General features: G+C 36.9%; 3 protein-coding genes across 3 annotated transcripts; 1 reads left to right on the top strand and 2 right to left on the bottom strand.

Annotated features, from left to right (window-relative positions):
* Positions 1-2689: 2689 nt before the first annotated feature.
* LOC130965765 (protein FAR1-RELATED SEQUENCE 9-like) lies at positions 2690-3454 on the bottom strand. The gene has a single exon (XM_057890526.1). It carries the CDS (start codon positions 3452-3454, stop codon positions 2690-2692), a length of 765 nt encoding a protein of 254 aa, XP_057746509.1.
* Positions 3455-3826: 372 nt separating this feature from the next.
* Positions 3827-4821, bottom strand: LOC130965766 (protein FAR1-RELATED SEQUENCE 5-like). Its single transcript, XM_057890528.1, has 2 exons — positions 4670-4821; positions 3827-4313 (listed from the first exon to the last, which is right to left on the bottom strand). The coding sequence occupies exons 1-2, from the start codon at positions 4819-4821 to the stop codon at positions 3827-3829; spliced, it is 639 nt and encodes a 212-aa protein (XP_057746511.1).
* An 11466-nt stretch (positions 4822-16287) lies between these two features.
* Positions 16288-16665, top strand: LOC130965767 (uncharacterized). The gene has a single exon (XM_057890529.1). It carries the CDS (start codon positions 16288-16290, stop codon positions 16663-16665), a length of 378 nt encoding a protein of 125 aa, XP_057746512.1.
* The last annotated feature ends 337 nt before the right edge of the window (positions 16666-17002 follow it).

The raw sequence follows: 17002 nt of genomic DNA on the forward strand, positions 1-17002 counted from the left end.
TTGTAGAAGAGTGTTTCTCGTTGTTAATAATGTCTCTTTTTTCTGTCCGTTTGTTTCAGTATGTGAATAGTGTGACGCGAATGTGCTTAACCATGGATTTAGTCTTGAAGTCACACAACGGGATTACACAGGAAGTTGTCGCAAAGGCGTTCGCACGCTAGTAGAGGAAGTCACTCTAGACATGTTCACGTTGTTGTTAAATTCAACCACTGGTTAACTTTTTGCTCCGGCGCCAATCAGGGTCCTTAATTTTTTGCTCAAGCCCTGAATGTTTCACAAGAAACTTGAGATGAATTTTCGAGGTTCTTTTTGAGTGTACAGAGTGAAACATAACTGCTACCGTCTTGTTTTTCTGTATATATCCTAAACTTGTAGCCACCTCGGGGGTATGCACATAGCTTTTTGACTTTTATAGAATGTGGACAGACTTTTATTTTTTGGGATTGTAGGCACTAGTGTTCTGTAAGCCTCAGTGTATGTTTGGGTTACCTATGACAAATGCAAAGTTTGCATCAAAATAATTAGCACATGAGAACTTGATTTTAATGGACCTTGCACTCTAAAATGCAGTGATTATTATTAATTTTTTTTCTACATGAACGCAGCACATGTTTAGTAGCATCATGAGTAATCAGTGTAACTAATTTTGGCCTTGGGCCGGATACACCCACACGGAAGAAAGAAACACCAACGACTACCTTCCAAGAAACATTAGCTGTGTTACGAGCCCCACACATTAAAACCCTATTTGGGTCACACGTATCCCTATCTTCGTTCCAATTTAGAGGAATTTTGTCTTCTTTGGTCATGATCCACATTAATTTTTCATTTTTTTAAATTATTTGAGCCAAGCTTACTTACTGTTGGGCCGAAAAATATGGGCCTATGGTTCCAATGCATGCAAAAAAAAGTCACTACACTTGCAAAGCTGGAAGTAAAAGCATGAGAATTTCTTTCAAGACCACTACTTACGCAAAATGTGACCCTTTTAACCATGATCGTGCCCAGAGTATGATGCAGCATGACAAACACATATTTGGTTTGTGAAAACTGCTTACATGTCACCAAAAACACACCCATCTAATTCTTTTTGCATACAAAAATAGTGAGACAACTCACAAAGGAAGAGGAAATTTGACTACATTATAGATAAACCGAAACACATAGTCAACATGTTCACTACACACATATGCACACAACTGATATTGCTCCTGTAAAATAATATGGAAAGCAACAAAATACAACTTGTTCTTGTGGGTTGTTGACTCTCCATAGATAGCGACACTGAACTGGGTGCTTGACTCGCAGCACTTTCCCGCGTCATTGCTTGGGGATACTTCCATGTTTTTCGCTGCAGGTGGACCTACTGAGGACATTCTGTGTAAGGACACAAAAAATATCTATCAAACAATTAATCCAGCAAGACAAGAGAATAAAAGCACATAATAAGCAGTTTCCAAACCGGGTTCTCAGAAATTTACCTATGTTAGCCACCTTTCAAACAAATCCTTATTTGTCCATGTATTGGGATTATGAAAACTAGTGCTGGAAGCATGTGCAGATGGCTCACCTATGTGCCCCGAGCAACTATGAGACGCATAAAATTGCTCGATGTGTTGCCCGCCAAGGAAGAAATTAGTGCTCCCACCCCAAACACCCAAGGGGTTGCGACAAAATGGATTGCTGGACCCATGAGCAATTGACGGAGTATTTCCATCCGCACGCGTCCTGCCAGTTTCACAAGGGTTGCCGGTCTCCGATTGAAAGCCCTGCTAATCAAGCAAAACAACTTCACAAATCTGAACACTTTTTCACGATTCATTTCATGTTATGTATGCACAAGAAATTGTTTCAACACTGCATTTAATATTTTCACAGTTTCATGTCATGTTATGTAAGCTTCAAGAAAAATCATATCTAACTTGTCCTTTTGGCCACTAACCCATATGAAGTGCACGTTTAAGGAAACTTAATCTCTAGAGGGTTATACAAACATTTTACAAAGAAGGTGTTAAAATAATGGCAATTGTATTAGCTACCTGATTGCAATTGTGCACCGTTTGCAAATCAAAACACGTCAAATATTGTAATGCAAAAAGTGTTGGGTTAATCATTACTAAGAATATACTAAGTTTAGCAACAGGTCACACGGGGCTCATAGAACGAAAAGCAACAACACTATGTAAAAACTATACCAACTACGATAAATCATTTTCTCCAAAAACCACATCACTACTCAATGTCTAAAAACTCCAAATTCTTTATATCCGACATTTAAACTCTTACCTTTGACATAGCCGTATCGTATCGAAAAATAAGTTTTAATAGTGCAATTAATACTCTTTTTTTTCGAGCGTCACATGTCGGAAATTAATCAGATAACATTACTCACTTGTTTCGAATTTAGATGAAACAACTTACTTACCTTGTTTGTGTGACAATAACGCATCTTTGGCGTTGCGGATGGGGCAGTTGCGTCATGCGGACAACGCTCGACAAAACTTGGACCACCGCACCATCAGTCCCCGCAACACCATCTCCTTTGTGCCACATATAGGTCCTCTTCGTGTGTCCAGCAACCCCACAATTGGTGCAACGTCGTCTCTTTGGCTCCATCTCACCCTAACTAACTGGTTCATACTCCTTTCCCTTCCTCGGTGCCCTCTTTGTCTTAGATACGACAGGGTCCTTAATCCCAGACAATGACGATAGACCAAGTTGGCACCCAACCCTCATGCAATCTCTGCTGAAGCACCTTAGTGAGACTGGCAATCCCATCCCTAGCCACAATAAACTCTACAGCATCTTCAACCCCAAGTTGTGCAACTAAACTCATTGCCCCACATAGGGCACCATATCGAAGCAAACGGCCTTCATGGCTGTCTTTACTTTCAATGGGTGTCGATCTACAATCCTTTGCATTCTTGCACCATCTATTCAAAATAAGACCATGCAGTATTTCTTCCAACCCTTCGTACTTCATCACACAAAAGATATGATTACATAGAATCCTCTCACTATTCCACATCGAACACTCACACTCTATTTTTTCCTCGTTCGGGTCAAACAAAACCTTGTGCGTTTTATTTGGTTTTTCCATTCTCGAAAACTTGTACACAGTTGTCGTGCTGATGCTGTCCTTGCTCTGAAACAATAACGTCGCGACACTCTTAATTTGTTTCTTCACTTCACTAAAGACTGCTCGTGTATACACCTTTGATGCAAATAGCTTGATCGAAACAAGGCCAGTCGTCAGCACCGGACTATAGTACGTTGAGTAGAATTGGGCTGTAATTTCATTGTTTCGATAGTCTTTCACAACACGGTCTAAACTATGCACAAGTTCTAACATGCTATCAGTTGATTTAAGGAAGCCCTTAATGAAAGCATTGATCCCTTCACATCTTGATGTTGTCCTGTATCTCACACAAAAGGTGCCCCTAAGGTACGCCATTGCCCAACTTTCTCTACATTCGTACGTGGACTTAACCCAACAGTTATCATGTAGGCCAAGCGACTCGACGGATGCCTTCTAGTACTCCTCAAAGTCTCTGATTTCAAAGTTCACATAAATTGCTTTCCTAAAAACCTTGCAAAATTTTGTTTCTTTCACCCGTTGGACGCAATTCTTCTCTAAGTGCCAACCACAAAGTCTATGTGTCGCTACCGGCATCACCTTAGCCATTGTAGTGCGCATCGCCTTGTCCCCGTCGGTCACCACTACACACGACTTCTTTTGGCCCATAACATCGAGCAGGTTCAACAACACCCACCTGTAAGTGCGGACCTCTTCGTCCTCCAGCAACGCAAACCCAAAAATTGATGTCTATTTGTGGTGATTTAACCTGGAGAAAACCACCAGTGGTTTCATGTACTTGTTAGATTGGTATGTTGAATCAAAATTCAACACATCACCAAATAGTTGATAATCCGTCATCATCACACTGTCGGCCCGAAATAGGCTACCCAACCGATTTTTCGGGGTCCATGTGTATCGTGCCACCGTCCTCATGTCAGCATTTGCCCTACCCTCCAAGTAACTGATAGTCGCTGCAGTGTCGGCGTCGCATATTCGCACAACCCTTTGTCTGTGCACATAATTATATAGATCCCATTTTGTAAACCGGAGCATGCCATACCCACCAGATTGTCCCGCCATGTAAGCCATTATTTTTGAGGTGGGGATCCCAAACTGCTTCAAACTATCCACCTGTGCCTTGTTACTGTCACTCATCTTTCGATGACTAGGAAGGAGATGTGCAAACACTGCTGGAGAAAGCTCGTGGTTGTGTTCATCCACGATGGTCCTCACCCTTCACACGATATGTTGCATATCATAGTAAATCTTCAACTTTGCCTTACAGTTCGTACGAATCTCCAACCTCTCCTGCCTTACTTGCTCAGGATGGTCATAGTGCTTAGTATGTCTTGTACCTGGTCGATGGCAGAAAAATCTCTCCTAATCAACACCCCATTCACACGAGCTACATCTCCATTCCGAACTCCAAAACCCCTTTAATTTAGCGAACTCCTTGTAGGCAGCATAAGCATCCTCCTCCGTTACAAACTCTTTTCCCAAGAAGTCTTTCACACTAACTGGACGGCTGAGACCATCCTCTGCCACATCATATGCACCACCCGACTTGTTATCGTCAACAGCACCCCCTACACTTTTTCCCCAGATTCGCAGCCCTCATGGTGCTCGAGGCCTTCGTCTTCGTCATAATTATCATCACTCGCACAATAATGTCCACAACTATCATTTGAGGTACTCCTATCTGAGTCTTCACCCTCACCGTTCAACATACCCTTGAAATCCATTGGCAACAAGTGTGCAATCTTCTAGCCTGACAACTACATGACTTCACGAACTAATCCTATCAAGCAATGACTAAAAGTGACAAACTCCACCGCATTATAATAAAAAAACACATTATACCACTAGTGAAGTTATAATTAATTAATTAAAACACATTATATGACTTTTAAATTCAGCAAGACATCCACCAAAAACAAAAACAAAAAATGTGAAGTTAACCAAACCAACAACAAATATTAGCTCATCTTGTTTTCTACTTAACCCCTTTAGTTAATTCATCTATTTTTTCATAGAATGCAAAAATAGGTTGAAGAAAATATTCCTTTCCTTAACAAAGCACACCAACTTTAGCGCATCATCTTCATGAAGTTTAAAAACAAAAAATTAAGAACCTACAAAGCACCATAAGTTCAACAAGGTTCCCAGCAAAATGGTAGACAAAAGGGTAAACCCTTTTTAGAATTTAGTGGCAGGAATTAAAAAACAAAAAACATCAGCGGGTCTTATAGTATAAAAAACACATGAAGATCTAATTATAAATCATTTACAACCTTCTTTTCATGATATAGTTGTGGCATGTCCTCTACGAAACAAAAAATTTAAATTACCATGTCTATGTCTCCAGTGTCTGTGAAGGTGCTTATGCTTAGTAAGGTGCCACAAGTCCTCAATTTCACATCAGCTCTAATATTTAGACGCAAAGGGGGAAAGGACATGTATTCATTGTCATTCCTAGCAAGCTAGTAGTACGCATAGCAATAACAATTTCCCAAACCTACAATATATTGAACTTCCTAATTTTTATCTAACACATATGTCTAAAGAATCTAACAATTTGTTCATATAGGAGTTTATGGAAGAAGAAGGATGATCTAATGTGACTTAGTCTTTAACCAACTACCCAAGCTCCAACCGACTAAAACCATGGATTCCTAATCCTAAATCCACAACATCAGCAGCATTTCAAATTTTCACCCTAAAGCCAATACTAGTAACTAAAAATTCAAAATACACATTTCAAATGCAACACACATACTTGACCTAACCTGATCATATTTCGATGCCAACACTCAAAGCTGATCATTCAATGGGAAGAGCAGCTCTTACCTTCGATTGACAAGCACGGCGGAGGACGAAAAGCATGGCGGACTGTGCAACTAGTGCACCTGACCAAGACGAAGTCTGTGAGCACCACCGATTCCTGGGTACGACACATGACTTGGAGATTGGCGTCCGTGGAGAAGTCGTTGACCAGAAGGGAGCACCCAGAAAAGACACAGTAGCCAATTGCCGGGCACAGCGAGAGTCACGAGGCCCACGGTGGCGGTCTTGGTTAACGCTGATAGGGTTTCCTTTGATGAGAGGAGAAGACTGACCCAGAGAACCACTTCTTGGATTACACCCACTCTTTTTTAGGAACAAACCAAAAGGCCCAACTATGGCACCAACGGACCCTCTATAACAAAATCTCGTTCTGAGTCACGCTATTCAGCCGGCTCACCCAACGCTCCAATGAGCCTCGCCAGCTTCCTCACACCTAACTACTTCCAGCCAAAGAGAAACTCCATGTGTCCACAGAAAATACAATAAAAACAAAAATCTGTAAATCTGTACGAAAATACATCTGTAAACTAGATGAACCGTTAGTTGAATGGCTCAAATTAAAGTTAGTTATATAAAGAGTATTTATTTATTTTGGTTTCCAAAAAAAAATTGGATCAAACTCTTTAGTCTTTAACTAAAATTAATTACTCTATTGATCTTTAACAATTAATTCCTTTAGTTACTTAGGTTTTTTGCTCCGTCAACTCTAATAGGGGACAAAATGATCCCTGACAACTCTAATGGAGGACAAAATAGTCTATGACTCCCTCTATTCAAAAACGACACTGTTCTCCCCCCTAACACTACAAGTTCAAGCTACACAATACACACTCTAAAACTTCAATGTTCACAAGAAGAAAAATTCTCAACTTGTTCTCAACCAATTCATACTCAGGAAACTAATGACCATATTTTTCAAGTACTTGTTGTCTTCAATGGATCCCATGAATCTAGACAGCAAGTCCGATTTGTTAAGACTCGTCGTCGTCGTTGTCATCTCCCTCCTCTTCTGCCCTATCATCTCCATGGCCATATTGTTTACCACTCTGATCGCTTTCTTCAGCTTCTTCTTTGAACAAATATTTAGTAATTTCTCCAGTTTCCATGAGCGGTGACGGTGACATTTCTCGTTGTACTGATAGCTTGGATGCGAGGTTGAAACTATCTACCAGCATGGACTCCAGAAGAGAAGGAACGAAGCACTTGGGGTCCATTCTAAATGAGAATTTGCATATGATGTCGAAGGATAATCTTCTCATGTTGTTCTAATGTCCAACAATCTACTATATTGCTTGCCGGAGAGTGAAGAAAGGCGTACCCTTGGGGTAGTTGTGAAACTTAGTCTTGAAGATGTGGTGGATGTTGTCGGCGTTGGAGGTAATGCTGTTATCGAGGACGTGGAGGTGGATGCTTTTGGTGGGTGAAGTGCGGAGGAGGTGGGTATTATCAGTCACATAGATTTAGAAAGTGTGTGGTCCGTGACATGTTGAGGTAGGTGCTGTAAGAAATTATATTATTATATGATGTCTCATGTGTGTGATGTGTCTTATTTTATTGGTTTAATAAAATATTTAATTAAAATAATAAATAAAAGAAGTTACATGATTATTTTGAAATGTAACTAACTTGATGAAAGTTGGTTTTTATGAAAAAGAAATCATAATTCAGTTCTCTCTTTCTACCTATGAAATTTTTCTTGGCTCTATTTTTTGTTATTGGAAGACTTTGTGTGTTTTTCCAAGTTATTTTGTAATTATCATGTTATACATGTATGTGGGTTTTGAAAACTGAAATTTATTAAAGTTCAATTCAGAATTGCTGTATTGTTATTTTAAAATTTTTTAATTCATTAAAAAATGATTTCGGCAATGCCGATTTACATTTTGAAAAATTAAAAAAATATTTTGTTCAAAGTCAATTCGGCAATGCCGAATTGTTATATAAAAAAATTAAAAATAGCAAAAAGTGTAAAACGTAGTTGCCGTTTTGTCAGGAAAAATAAAACGGTAGTGCCGTATTCTGGATACATTAGTACCGTTTTGTACCATGTATATTAAAAAATTATTAAACCAACTATAAAAGGAGAAAAAGGGGATGCTTACTGCATTAGATAGATTTAGTGGTTTAGCGATGGTATAGTAGGATATTCTTCTTGCCTTCTTCCTTAGTTACGAGTTTGTTTATTTTCTGAGTTTCGTATTTTGAGTGAGAATAAAATTGTTTGTGTATAGAATGGAGGGTTATGTTAGTTTAAAAATATACTATAATAGTCAAATTTTATCTCAAACACATGAAGGTGTAAGTTTTGTATGTGAAAAACTATGTGTTATTGTTGTTCCTCTTGGAATAACATATGAATCACTTAAGAGTGTACTTTGTCAAAGTATAGATCACCAAGTATTGAAGAGAGTAATAAATGTTTTGTACAGACAACCTGTATTGATATTTGGTGGTTTTGTTCAATTTCAAATAATGTATGTGGATGATGAAACAAGTATGCAAGAGATATTTTTGACCTACCATCAAACTAGAACACAAGTCTCAATTATCGAGTTATATGTTGAGTTCGAAAAATCATTGAGGCTAATTTAGTGGAGCCTAACATAGACTGGATAGGTTATAACAGTGAAAGTGAAGAAAAGTTTGAAGGCAATTACCAAATTTTTGATCCAACTGAAGATGAAGATGAAGACGATATAATGGATGACATAAATGTGACAGATGTTGCAAACACACTAGCGGATTGGCATCCATCCGGAGAGCCATCTTTCATGCATACTTTGAATGTTGATGCCATTCATGCACCAGAATTTCCTAAATATGTCAATGCAGGTAATTACTAGCGGTAGCATATTTTGGAATTATTATTTTAGTAATCATGTTAATTAAAAATTTAGATATAGTTAATTATTTTAGTAATTTATTATTATTATTATTATTATTATTATTATTATTATTATTATTATTATTATTATTATTATAGAGATAATTAGTTATTTTAGTCAATATAAGTTTAACATTATATGATTTATTTTATATTGTTATTAGTGCAGTCCCACATGTTGTTGCAGATGGTGTTTAATTTGAGGGAGATAGTGATTGCAGTAATTAAAGAGTATACCATTCAGAGAGGTGTCAATTATAGGGTATTCGAATAAGAGCCTACGACATTCTATGCAAAATGTGTACAATACGGAGCATTCTGTGATTGGCTCATCAGAGTTAGTCTTATCAAAAGACAATATTGTTGGGTTATAAAGAGATACAATAGTAGCCAGACATGCACCAGAGCTTCCATTTCCTGAGATCATGCTAAATTGTACTCAGAGACAATTGCAGAAGCGATAAGACCATTGGTTGAAGCTAACCCATCTCTAAAGGTGAAATCTGTAATTGCTGAGGTACAGTCTAAGTTCAATTATACGATAAGTTATCGCAAAGCATGGCTGGCTAAGCAAAAGGGAATTGAAAAAATATTTAGCGGGTGAAAAGCTTCTTATGAAGCTTTGCCCACATGGTTTGAAGAAATGGTAGCAAAAGAACCATCAGCAACCGTTGAGTACGAAACTGCATATGCCTACCAAGGGGATGAGTTGGTGCAAGATATTCGGATTCTGACGCGAGTCTTTTGGGCTTTCTATCCTTGAATTAAAGCATTTAGAAGCTGCAAACCGTTAGTACAAGTAGACGACACACACTTATATGAAAAATATAAAGGATCTCTTTTAGTTGTAGTATCACAGGATGGCAATGGAGATATTGTGCCTCTCGCATTTGCCATAGTTGAGGGTGAGACTGCCGATGTGTGGCACTTTTTTCTTAGCCATTTGCGAACATATGTGGTGAATTGAGATGGTATTATTAGTCTTCTCTTTGATCGACACGAGTCTATTAGTTCAGCCATAGCTCGTAGCAATGGAGCATGGTAGTATCCAAGAGCTATTCACATGTTTTGCATCAGACACATAGCATCCAACTTCTTGAGAAGGTTTAAGGCACCGCATATACAGAAGCTGATCATCAACATAGGTGAATAAATTATAATATTTTTATTATTATGTGGCGATTTTGATAATAACAACATTGTTTATTATCTGAGTTGTGTTGTTCTCTTGTGGCAAGCTATTCTAGAACGGTGTGTGAATTTAACATGCGTTACCAAAGATTATGTGAGCGGGGTGATGAGCGGATAATTTATACGCTTTTTGGCATTATTTTTAGTATATTTTTAGTATGTTTTAGTTAGTTTTTAGTATATTTTTATTAGTTTTTCGTTAAAATTCACTTTTCTGGACTTTACTATGAGTTTGTATGTTTTTCTATGATTTCAGGTATTTTCTGGCTGAAATTGAGGGACTTGAGCAAAAATCTGATTCAGAGGCTGAAAAGGACTGCAGATGCTGTTGGATTCTGACCTCCCTGCACTCGAAGTGGATTTTCTGGAGCTACAGAAGCCCAATTGGCGCGCTCTCAACGGCGTTCGAAAGTAGACATCCTGGGCTTTCCAGAAATGTATAATAGTCCATACTTTGCCCGAGATTTGATGGCCCAAACTGGCGTTCCAAATCAGCTCAAGAATGCCCGGCGTTAAACGCCGGAACTAGCAAGAGAATGGGAGTTAAACGCCCAAATTGGCATAAAAGCTGGCGTTTAACTCCAAGAAAAGTCTCTACACATGAAAGCTTCAATGCTCAGCCCAAGCACACACCAAGTGGGCCTGGAAGTGGATTTTTATGTCATTTACTCATTTCTGTAAACCCTAGGCTACTAGTTCTCTACAAATAGGACCTTTTTCTATTGTATTTTCATCGGGAGATTTTTAGATCTTTAGATCTTTAGATCATCTTTTGATCACGTTTTGGAGGCTGGCCATTTGGCCATTCCCAGACATTGTTCTTATGTATTCTCAACGGTGGAGTTTCTACACACCATAGATTAAGGTGTGGAGCTCTGCTGTACCTCGAGTATTAATGCAATTAATATTGTTCTTCTATTCAATTCAGCTCATTCTTGTTCTAAGATATCACTTGTTCCTCAACTTGATGAATGTGATGATCCGTGACACTCATCATCATTCTCACCTATGAGCGTGTGCCTGACAACCACCTCCGTTCTACCTTAGATTGAGTGGATATCTCTTGGATTCCTTAATTGGGATCTTCGTGGTATAAGCTAGAATTGATGGCGGCATTCAAGAGAATCCGGAAGGTCTAAACCTTGTCTGTGGTATTCTGAGTAGGATTCAATGATTGAATGACTGTGACGAGCTTCAAACTCCTGAAGGCTGGGCGTTAGTGACAGACGCAAAAGAATCAATGGATTCTATTCCAACCTGATTGAGAACCGACAGATGATTAGCCGTACCGTGACAGGGTGCGTTGAACATTTTCACTGAGAGGACGGGATTGTAGCCATTGACAACGGTGATGCCCAACATACAACTTGCCATGGAAAGGAGTAAGAAGGATTGGATGAAGACAGTAGGAAAGCAGAGAAACGGAAGGGACAAATCATCTCCATACGCTTATCTGAAATTCTCACCAATGAATCTATCCTTGTTTTATGTTTTATTCATAAATCATTCATAACCATTTGAATCTGCCTGACTGAGATTTACAAGGTGACCATAGCTTGCTTCATACCAATAATCTCCGTGGGATCGACCCTTACTCGCGTAAGGTTTATTACTTGGACGACTCAGTGCACTTGCTGGTTAGTTGTGTGAAGTTGTGATAAAGAGTTGAGATTGCAATTGAGCGTACTATGTTGATGGCGCCATTGATGATCACAATTTCGTGCACCACGGGGTGAGGCTTACAAGCTTTGGCTCGACAATATCCCTCAATCGCAATATGATTTGGCATATGATGAGGGACATCGCTGGGGCCACATGACCACCAACCTAGTAGAGTGCATTAACAGAGTTTTGAAAGGGGCACGCAATCTACCTATCACATCCCTTGTTAAGACAACTTTTTACAGGTTAAATGAGTTGTTCACTAGGAAGAGGTCTGAGGTTGATGCTTGTATAAGTGCAGGAGATGCATTCTCAACTGAAAAAATTCAGTCAAATCAACATCCAGAGAGAAGCATCCAAGTTAACTTATTTGACCGGCAGAACAAGGTCTTTGAGGTGCGTGAGATGCCTAGCGGCATAGAGTTTGTGGTGAATCTTCGTCATTGTCATTGTGACTATGGTGAGTTTCAGGTAGATCGAATTCCTTGTCACCATGTCCTCACTTGTTGTGCGAACCAGCACCTTGATTGGAAACAATATGTGCATGGGGTATATAGGATGGAAGAGATCCAAAAGGTGTCCAGAACCCGATTCAGGCCACTAGGAAATCTAACAACATGGCCAATGCATCAAGAACCAAGACTAATACCCAATCCCCACCACAAGCGAGTAACCAAAGGTCGCCCTAAAAAAACTCGCTTCTTAAATGAAATGGATATGCGTGACATGCATGGTCCTAGGCGTTGCAGACTTTGTGGAGGTGAGGGTCATAGCCGAAATAGATGCCCACACCGTGCTGGATCTAATGCTAGTGGCTCGGCTCTAAATCCTTAGTTGTCATATTAGGGGTATTGGAATAACTCAGTTGTATCGTATGCTTTAATTGTGTTAGTTGTATTCTTCATCCTTTTGTTTAGTGTTGTATCCAGTGTTGAATCATGTTATTGCAACTTTTCTAGAATTAATTTCAAAGTTCACATTGAAAACAGGTCTGAGAATAATAGAAAGTCATCTATGAAAACAACACAACTCATACAAACTTATATTGCACAAATCTACTAACTAAACTGCATAATAACTCATTTAAAGATATTTTTCTTTATGTTTTGAGCCACCTTGGAACATCCTCTTTTAAGCCTTTTCTTGATCTCTGAAGGATTCCATTTATTTTGACTTTTACGAATCAGGTCAACCCTAAGATTGTAGCCCTTGCCATGAACTGCTTGATTGGAGCTGTCATCTGTTGCACTAACATGATAACTATAATAAATAAGAATAGTCCTACACAAGATAGAACAATACAGAATACAATTTTACTTATTAGACGATAATACTAGTAAATAACTTACCCGCACCAGGCTCGTCAACCTCATCCTCACCCGCACTAGGCTCATCAATCTCATCCTCATCTGCAGAAGGTTCATTAATCTCATTCCCACCTACACTAGGCTTATCGTCTTCCTCCTCGACATCCTCGGGCATATGAATACCTCTTGGGGATTGGCGACATCCAATTCCTCTATGGACACTCTTAATCGAATCAACAGAATGTCGTGGCATAGAATGTTCCAAAGACGACTACGGCTGATGCCTTAAATCTAAAGACAAACGACCAGAAACAATTTGAGTAGCTGGAAAATCCTCATGTCATGCCTCTTGGGCAACTGGTATATGGTCTTGAGTAGAGAATAAATAGTTGACCCACTAAAAATAATAAGTCTTTTTCTTTAAAAACTTAATAAAATAAAATTAAAGTAAAATTAAAATTATTACACAACGGCGTATTACACATGGATTGGGTCATTTATTTTGATTACACATACTGAAGCCCAATATTTAAAAAAAAGTTCATTTTTCTTCTTCACTCACCATCAATAACTTAATTGAAAAAAGAATTAAGAAGGCAAAGGATAGACAAAGTGAATTTTTCATAATATTATTATCATCATGGATCAAGATTAGTAATTCTTCTCATTTTATTTGTGATAGTTGATACGTGAGCATCTTCCTTATCTTTTCCTAGTGAATTTGCATTTGAATTGCTAAGTTTAATCAAGGTTTAAATAATTTTTAGCCACTATGAATACTACTTTGAGTTGTGTGTAATTTGTTTTATTTCAAGTAGCATTTGGAGGGATTTGACAAGATTTGTTTAGAAAGAAGGGAAGAAAGTGAATGATGTTGTCAACCCTGACCTCCTTGCACTCCAACAAGAATAACTTGAGCTATAGAGGTCCAATTGATGTGATTCTAGCGGCATTGGAAAGCTAACTTCTAGAGCTTTCCAACGATATATAATAGTATACACTTCTTTTCCAACATGTACGGCCATATTGGCACCTAACTTGGAGAATCCCAAGTTAGGCGCCGGATGAAGCAATTAACTCCAAAGCGTGCTGCCAAGGCCACGCCTAACTTCAATATCCTGAAGTTAGGCGCCAATCCTAGCTTGTGCAATGGTCCCTACACCTGTTAAAGAGAATTCGAAGATTTAGTTTTTTTTTTATTTTGATTAAACTTTATTTTATTTATAAATAGGAAAAGATATTATTTAGTTTTAGAAAATATTTTACATTAATTAGGATTAGATATAAAAGAGGAAAAAGATTCAGCCCTTTGGGCCCTTTTATCTTTTACGCACCTCATTTCGCACGTTACAGCTTTTCTGAATCCTAGTTTTCTCTCTGAGCCATGAGCAACTAAACCTCCACTGTTAAGGTTAGGAGCTCTATTTATTGTATGGATTGATACTATTATTCTTATATTTTAATAAATATTTTGATTTAAATTTCAAGAATTTGTTTTTGTTCTTCGTCTTAAGGATTTGGGTAGATCAGAAGCATAACCCCTATTTTATTTGAGTTCTTGTGAACCTTAGAAAAGCAATTTACTTGAATGACAGTTTGAAAATAATTTCTCCGAAATCACTAATGATCTAGACTTAACAAGATACGTGACATATAATCCTCTTATATTTGGGTAATTAGGGTTTCTGTGGCATATAAACTAGAATTGGACCTAAACCTCTAATTAAAATTAAGTGACCAAGGAATTGGCGGTTAACTAGGTTAGAGGAGACTAAATTACTAAGGAATCAGGGTTTAGTCAATTACTGTTGGCCATGAATTGAACCTTGCATGATTAAAATAGTTGGTAAGAAAAGTTAATCCGAAAGATAAACAACTCTGAAACCTTAACTGTTTTCTCCATATTCTTCACATAAATTTACTGTTTGCTTTCTTAATTCTCTGAATTATTGTATTATGCAATTAATTCTCAAAACACCAATTTCTACTTGCCTGACTAAGCCAATCACTCAATCATTGTTGCTTGATCCATCAAACTTTATGGGATCGATCCTCACTCACCTAAGGTATTACTTGGTACGACCCGGTGCACTTACTGGTTAGTTTGTGAATTTTAAATTTTGTACCAATAGTCATAAATTTCAAGATCTTTTATGTGAATGATAATTTTATAATGTATATTAGAAATTATATTAAGTTTAACATATGGTATTAGAGCTTTAGGTTGTGAAATTTGTGATTATCCATAAAAATGAAATTTTTACTGCAAAATTGATATAGCATGAAATTTGTAGTTGTACAAACTTGTTAACTACATTTTTAATTTATATGTTGTTGTGCATGATTGTTTATTGCAAGATATATATATAATTGTAATGTATTACAATATTTGCAGTATATATGATGAATGTTATATGAATTAAATGATCATAGCATGGCTTAAATGTTTCGTGAAATTACGCTAAGTTATCATGATTGTTTATCCTATTCGCATACATAATTGACAATTAGGAATAATTGATTATGTTTTTAAAATCATATATTGACACGGTAAGAATCAAAGGCCATGTGTTACTCGTGTGCTTAAATTATCCTATTTCTTTAACTTGCTTAGTTTTTATTTTGTATTGAAATTAAATTTTAAGATTTGTTAATTATCGAAGTGGTCGTTAATTTCATGTTTATTATTTTGTATCAATTATATATAAAAAATATGCTAAATGATAATTATTTATATGTTAATTGAAGTTTACTGTTATGAGATATTTAAGGATTATCCAAAAATTAATTAGTTGATCTTATATATAATTAATAAACATAATTGTTATCATATATATATATATATATATATATATATATATATTTTGTTATTAGTATTTAAACATCTAAAGATATTAAATATTTTTAATTGGTGCATGTATCTTTACTAAAAGTTAAATTTATTAGCATCATTGTGTTATTGTATATTGATATATCACCCAAAGAAAAATATTAATTTATTTTGAATGTTTCTATAAATGCTCTTTGAATCTGAATAATGTATTATCTTATGACTCAAAAGTGTTAATATTAAGTATGTGATAATTGTAGCAATTCTTCATGTCACATTGCATTCGCATGCTACGTCTGTTCTAATATTTAATGGGCTGAATTTTTCTGATTGATCTGAACAAGTCCAATTTTATCTTGGTGTCTTGAATCTTGATTTGGCACTTCAAGTTCAGAAACCTGCTGCTATTACTGTTCATAATAGCAATGAAGAAAAGACTCATTATAAAATTTGGGAAAGGTCAAACAGACTTAGTCTTATGTTTATGCGAATGAGCATAGTAAACAGCATCAAGTCAGCTCTTCCCAAGTCTGATAATGCTAAAGAATTTATAAAACTTGTGGAAGAACGCTCCCAAATTGCTGATAAGTCTCTTGTTGGGACGTTAATGGGCACTTTGACCACCATAAAATTTGATGGTTCTCGTACTATGCATGAGCACGTCATTAAAATGATAAATATTGCAGTAAGACTTAAGTCATTGGGAATGAAAGTGGATGAAAATTTTCTTGTGCAGTTTATTTTAAACGCATTACCGTTTGAGTATGATCCTTTCCAAATGAACTATAATACTGTGAAGGATAAATGGAATGTACATGAGTTGCATAGTATGTTAGTTCAAGAGGAAACCAGACGAGTTTTCGAATAGAGGGGGCATGGACCATTTTGTCTCCCATTAGAGTTGTCCGGGACCATTTTATTCTCTGTTAGAGTTGACGGAGCAAAAGACTCAAATGACTGACGGAGTTAATTGTTAGAAATTAATTGAATAATTAATTTTAGTTAGAAACTAAAGTGTCTGATCCAAGATTTTTTGGGGACCAAAATAAATAAATACTCTTATATAAATTTAAAGCAGGAATAAAAATTTATATTCAAAGCCTTCTTTATTTTTATGCATAATTTTAATAGATAAAAAATATTTACATCGTAATTTAATATAGTATTTTGAAATAGAAGATTGTCATTACTTTTAACATTAGATT

Source organism: Arachis stenosperma, chromosome 3 (assembly GCF_014773155.1).
Source record: "Arachis stenosperma cultivar V10309 chromosome 3, arast.V10309.gnm1.PFL2, whole genome shotgun sequence".
NCBI classification, from domain to species: Eukaryota; Viridiplantae; Streptophyta; class Magnoliopsida; order Fabales; family Fabaceae; genus Arachis; species Arachis stenosperma.

What these genes read in the sequence shown, in the direction of transcription:
- LOC130965765 (XM_057890526.1), bottom strand. Translation starts at nt 3,454, where the DNA reads ATGGCGTACCTTAGGGGCACCTTTTGTGTGAGATACAGGACAACATCA.
- LOC130965766 (XM_057890528.1), bottom strand. Translation starts at nt 4,821, where the DNA reads ATGGATTTCAAGGGTATGTTGAACGGTGAGGGTGAAGACTCAGATAGG. An exon ending in TGCGAATCTGGGGAAAAAGT is followed by an intron (nt 4,314 to 4,669) that starts GTAGGGGGTGCT and finishes TATCGTGTGAAG; the next exon opens with GGTGAGGACCATCGTGGATG.
- LOC130965767 (XM_057890529.1), top strand. Translation starts at nt 16,288, where the DNA reads ATGAGCATAGTAAACAGCATCAAGTCAGCTCTTCCCAAGTCTGATAAT.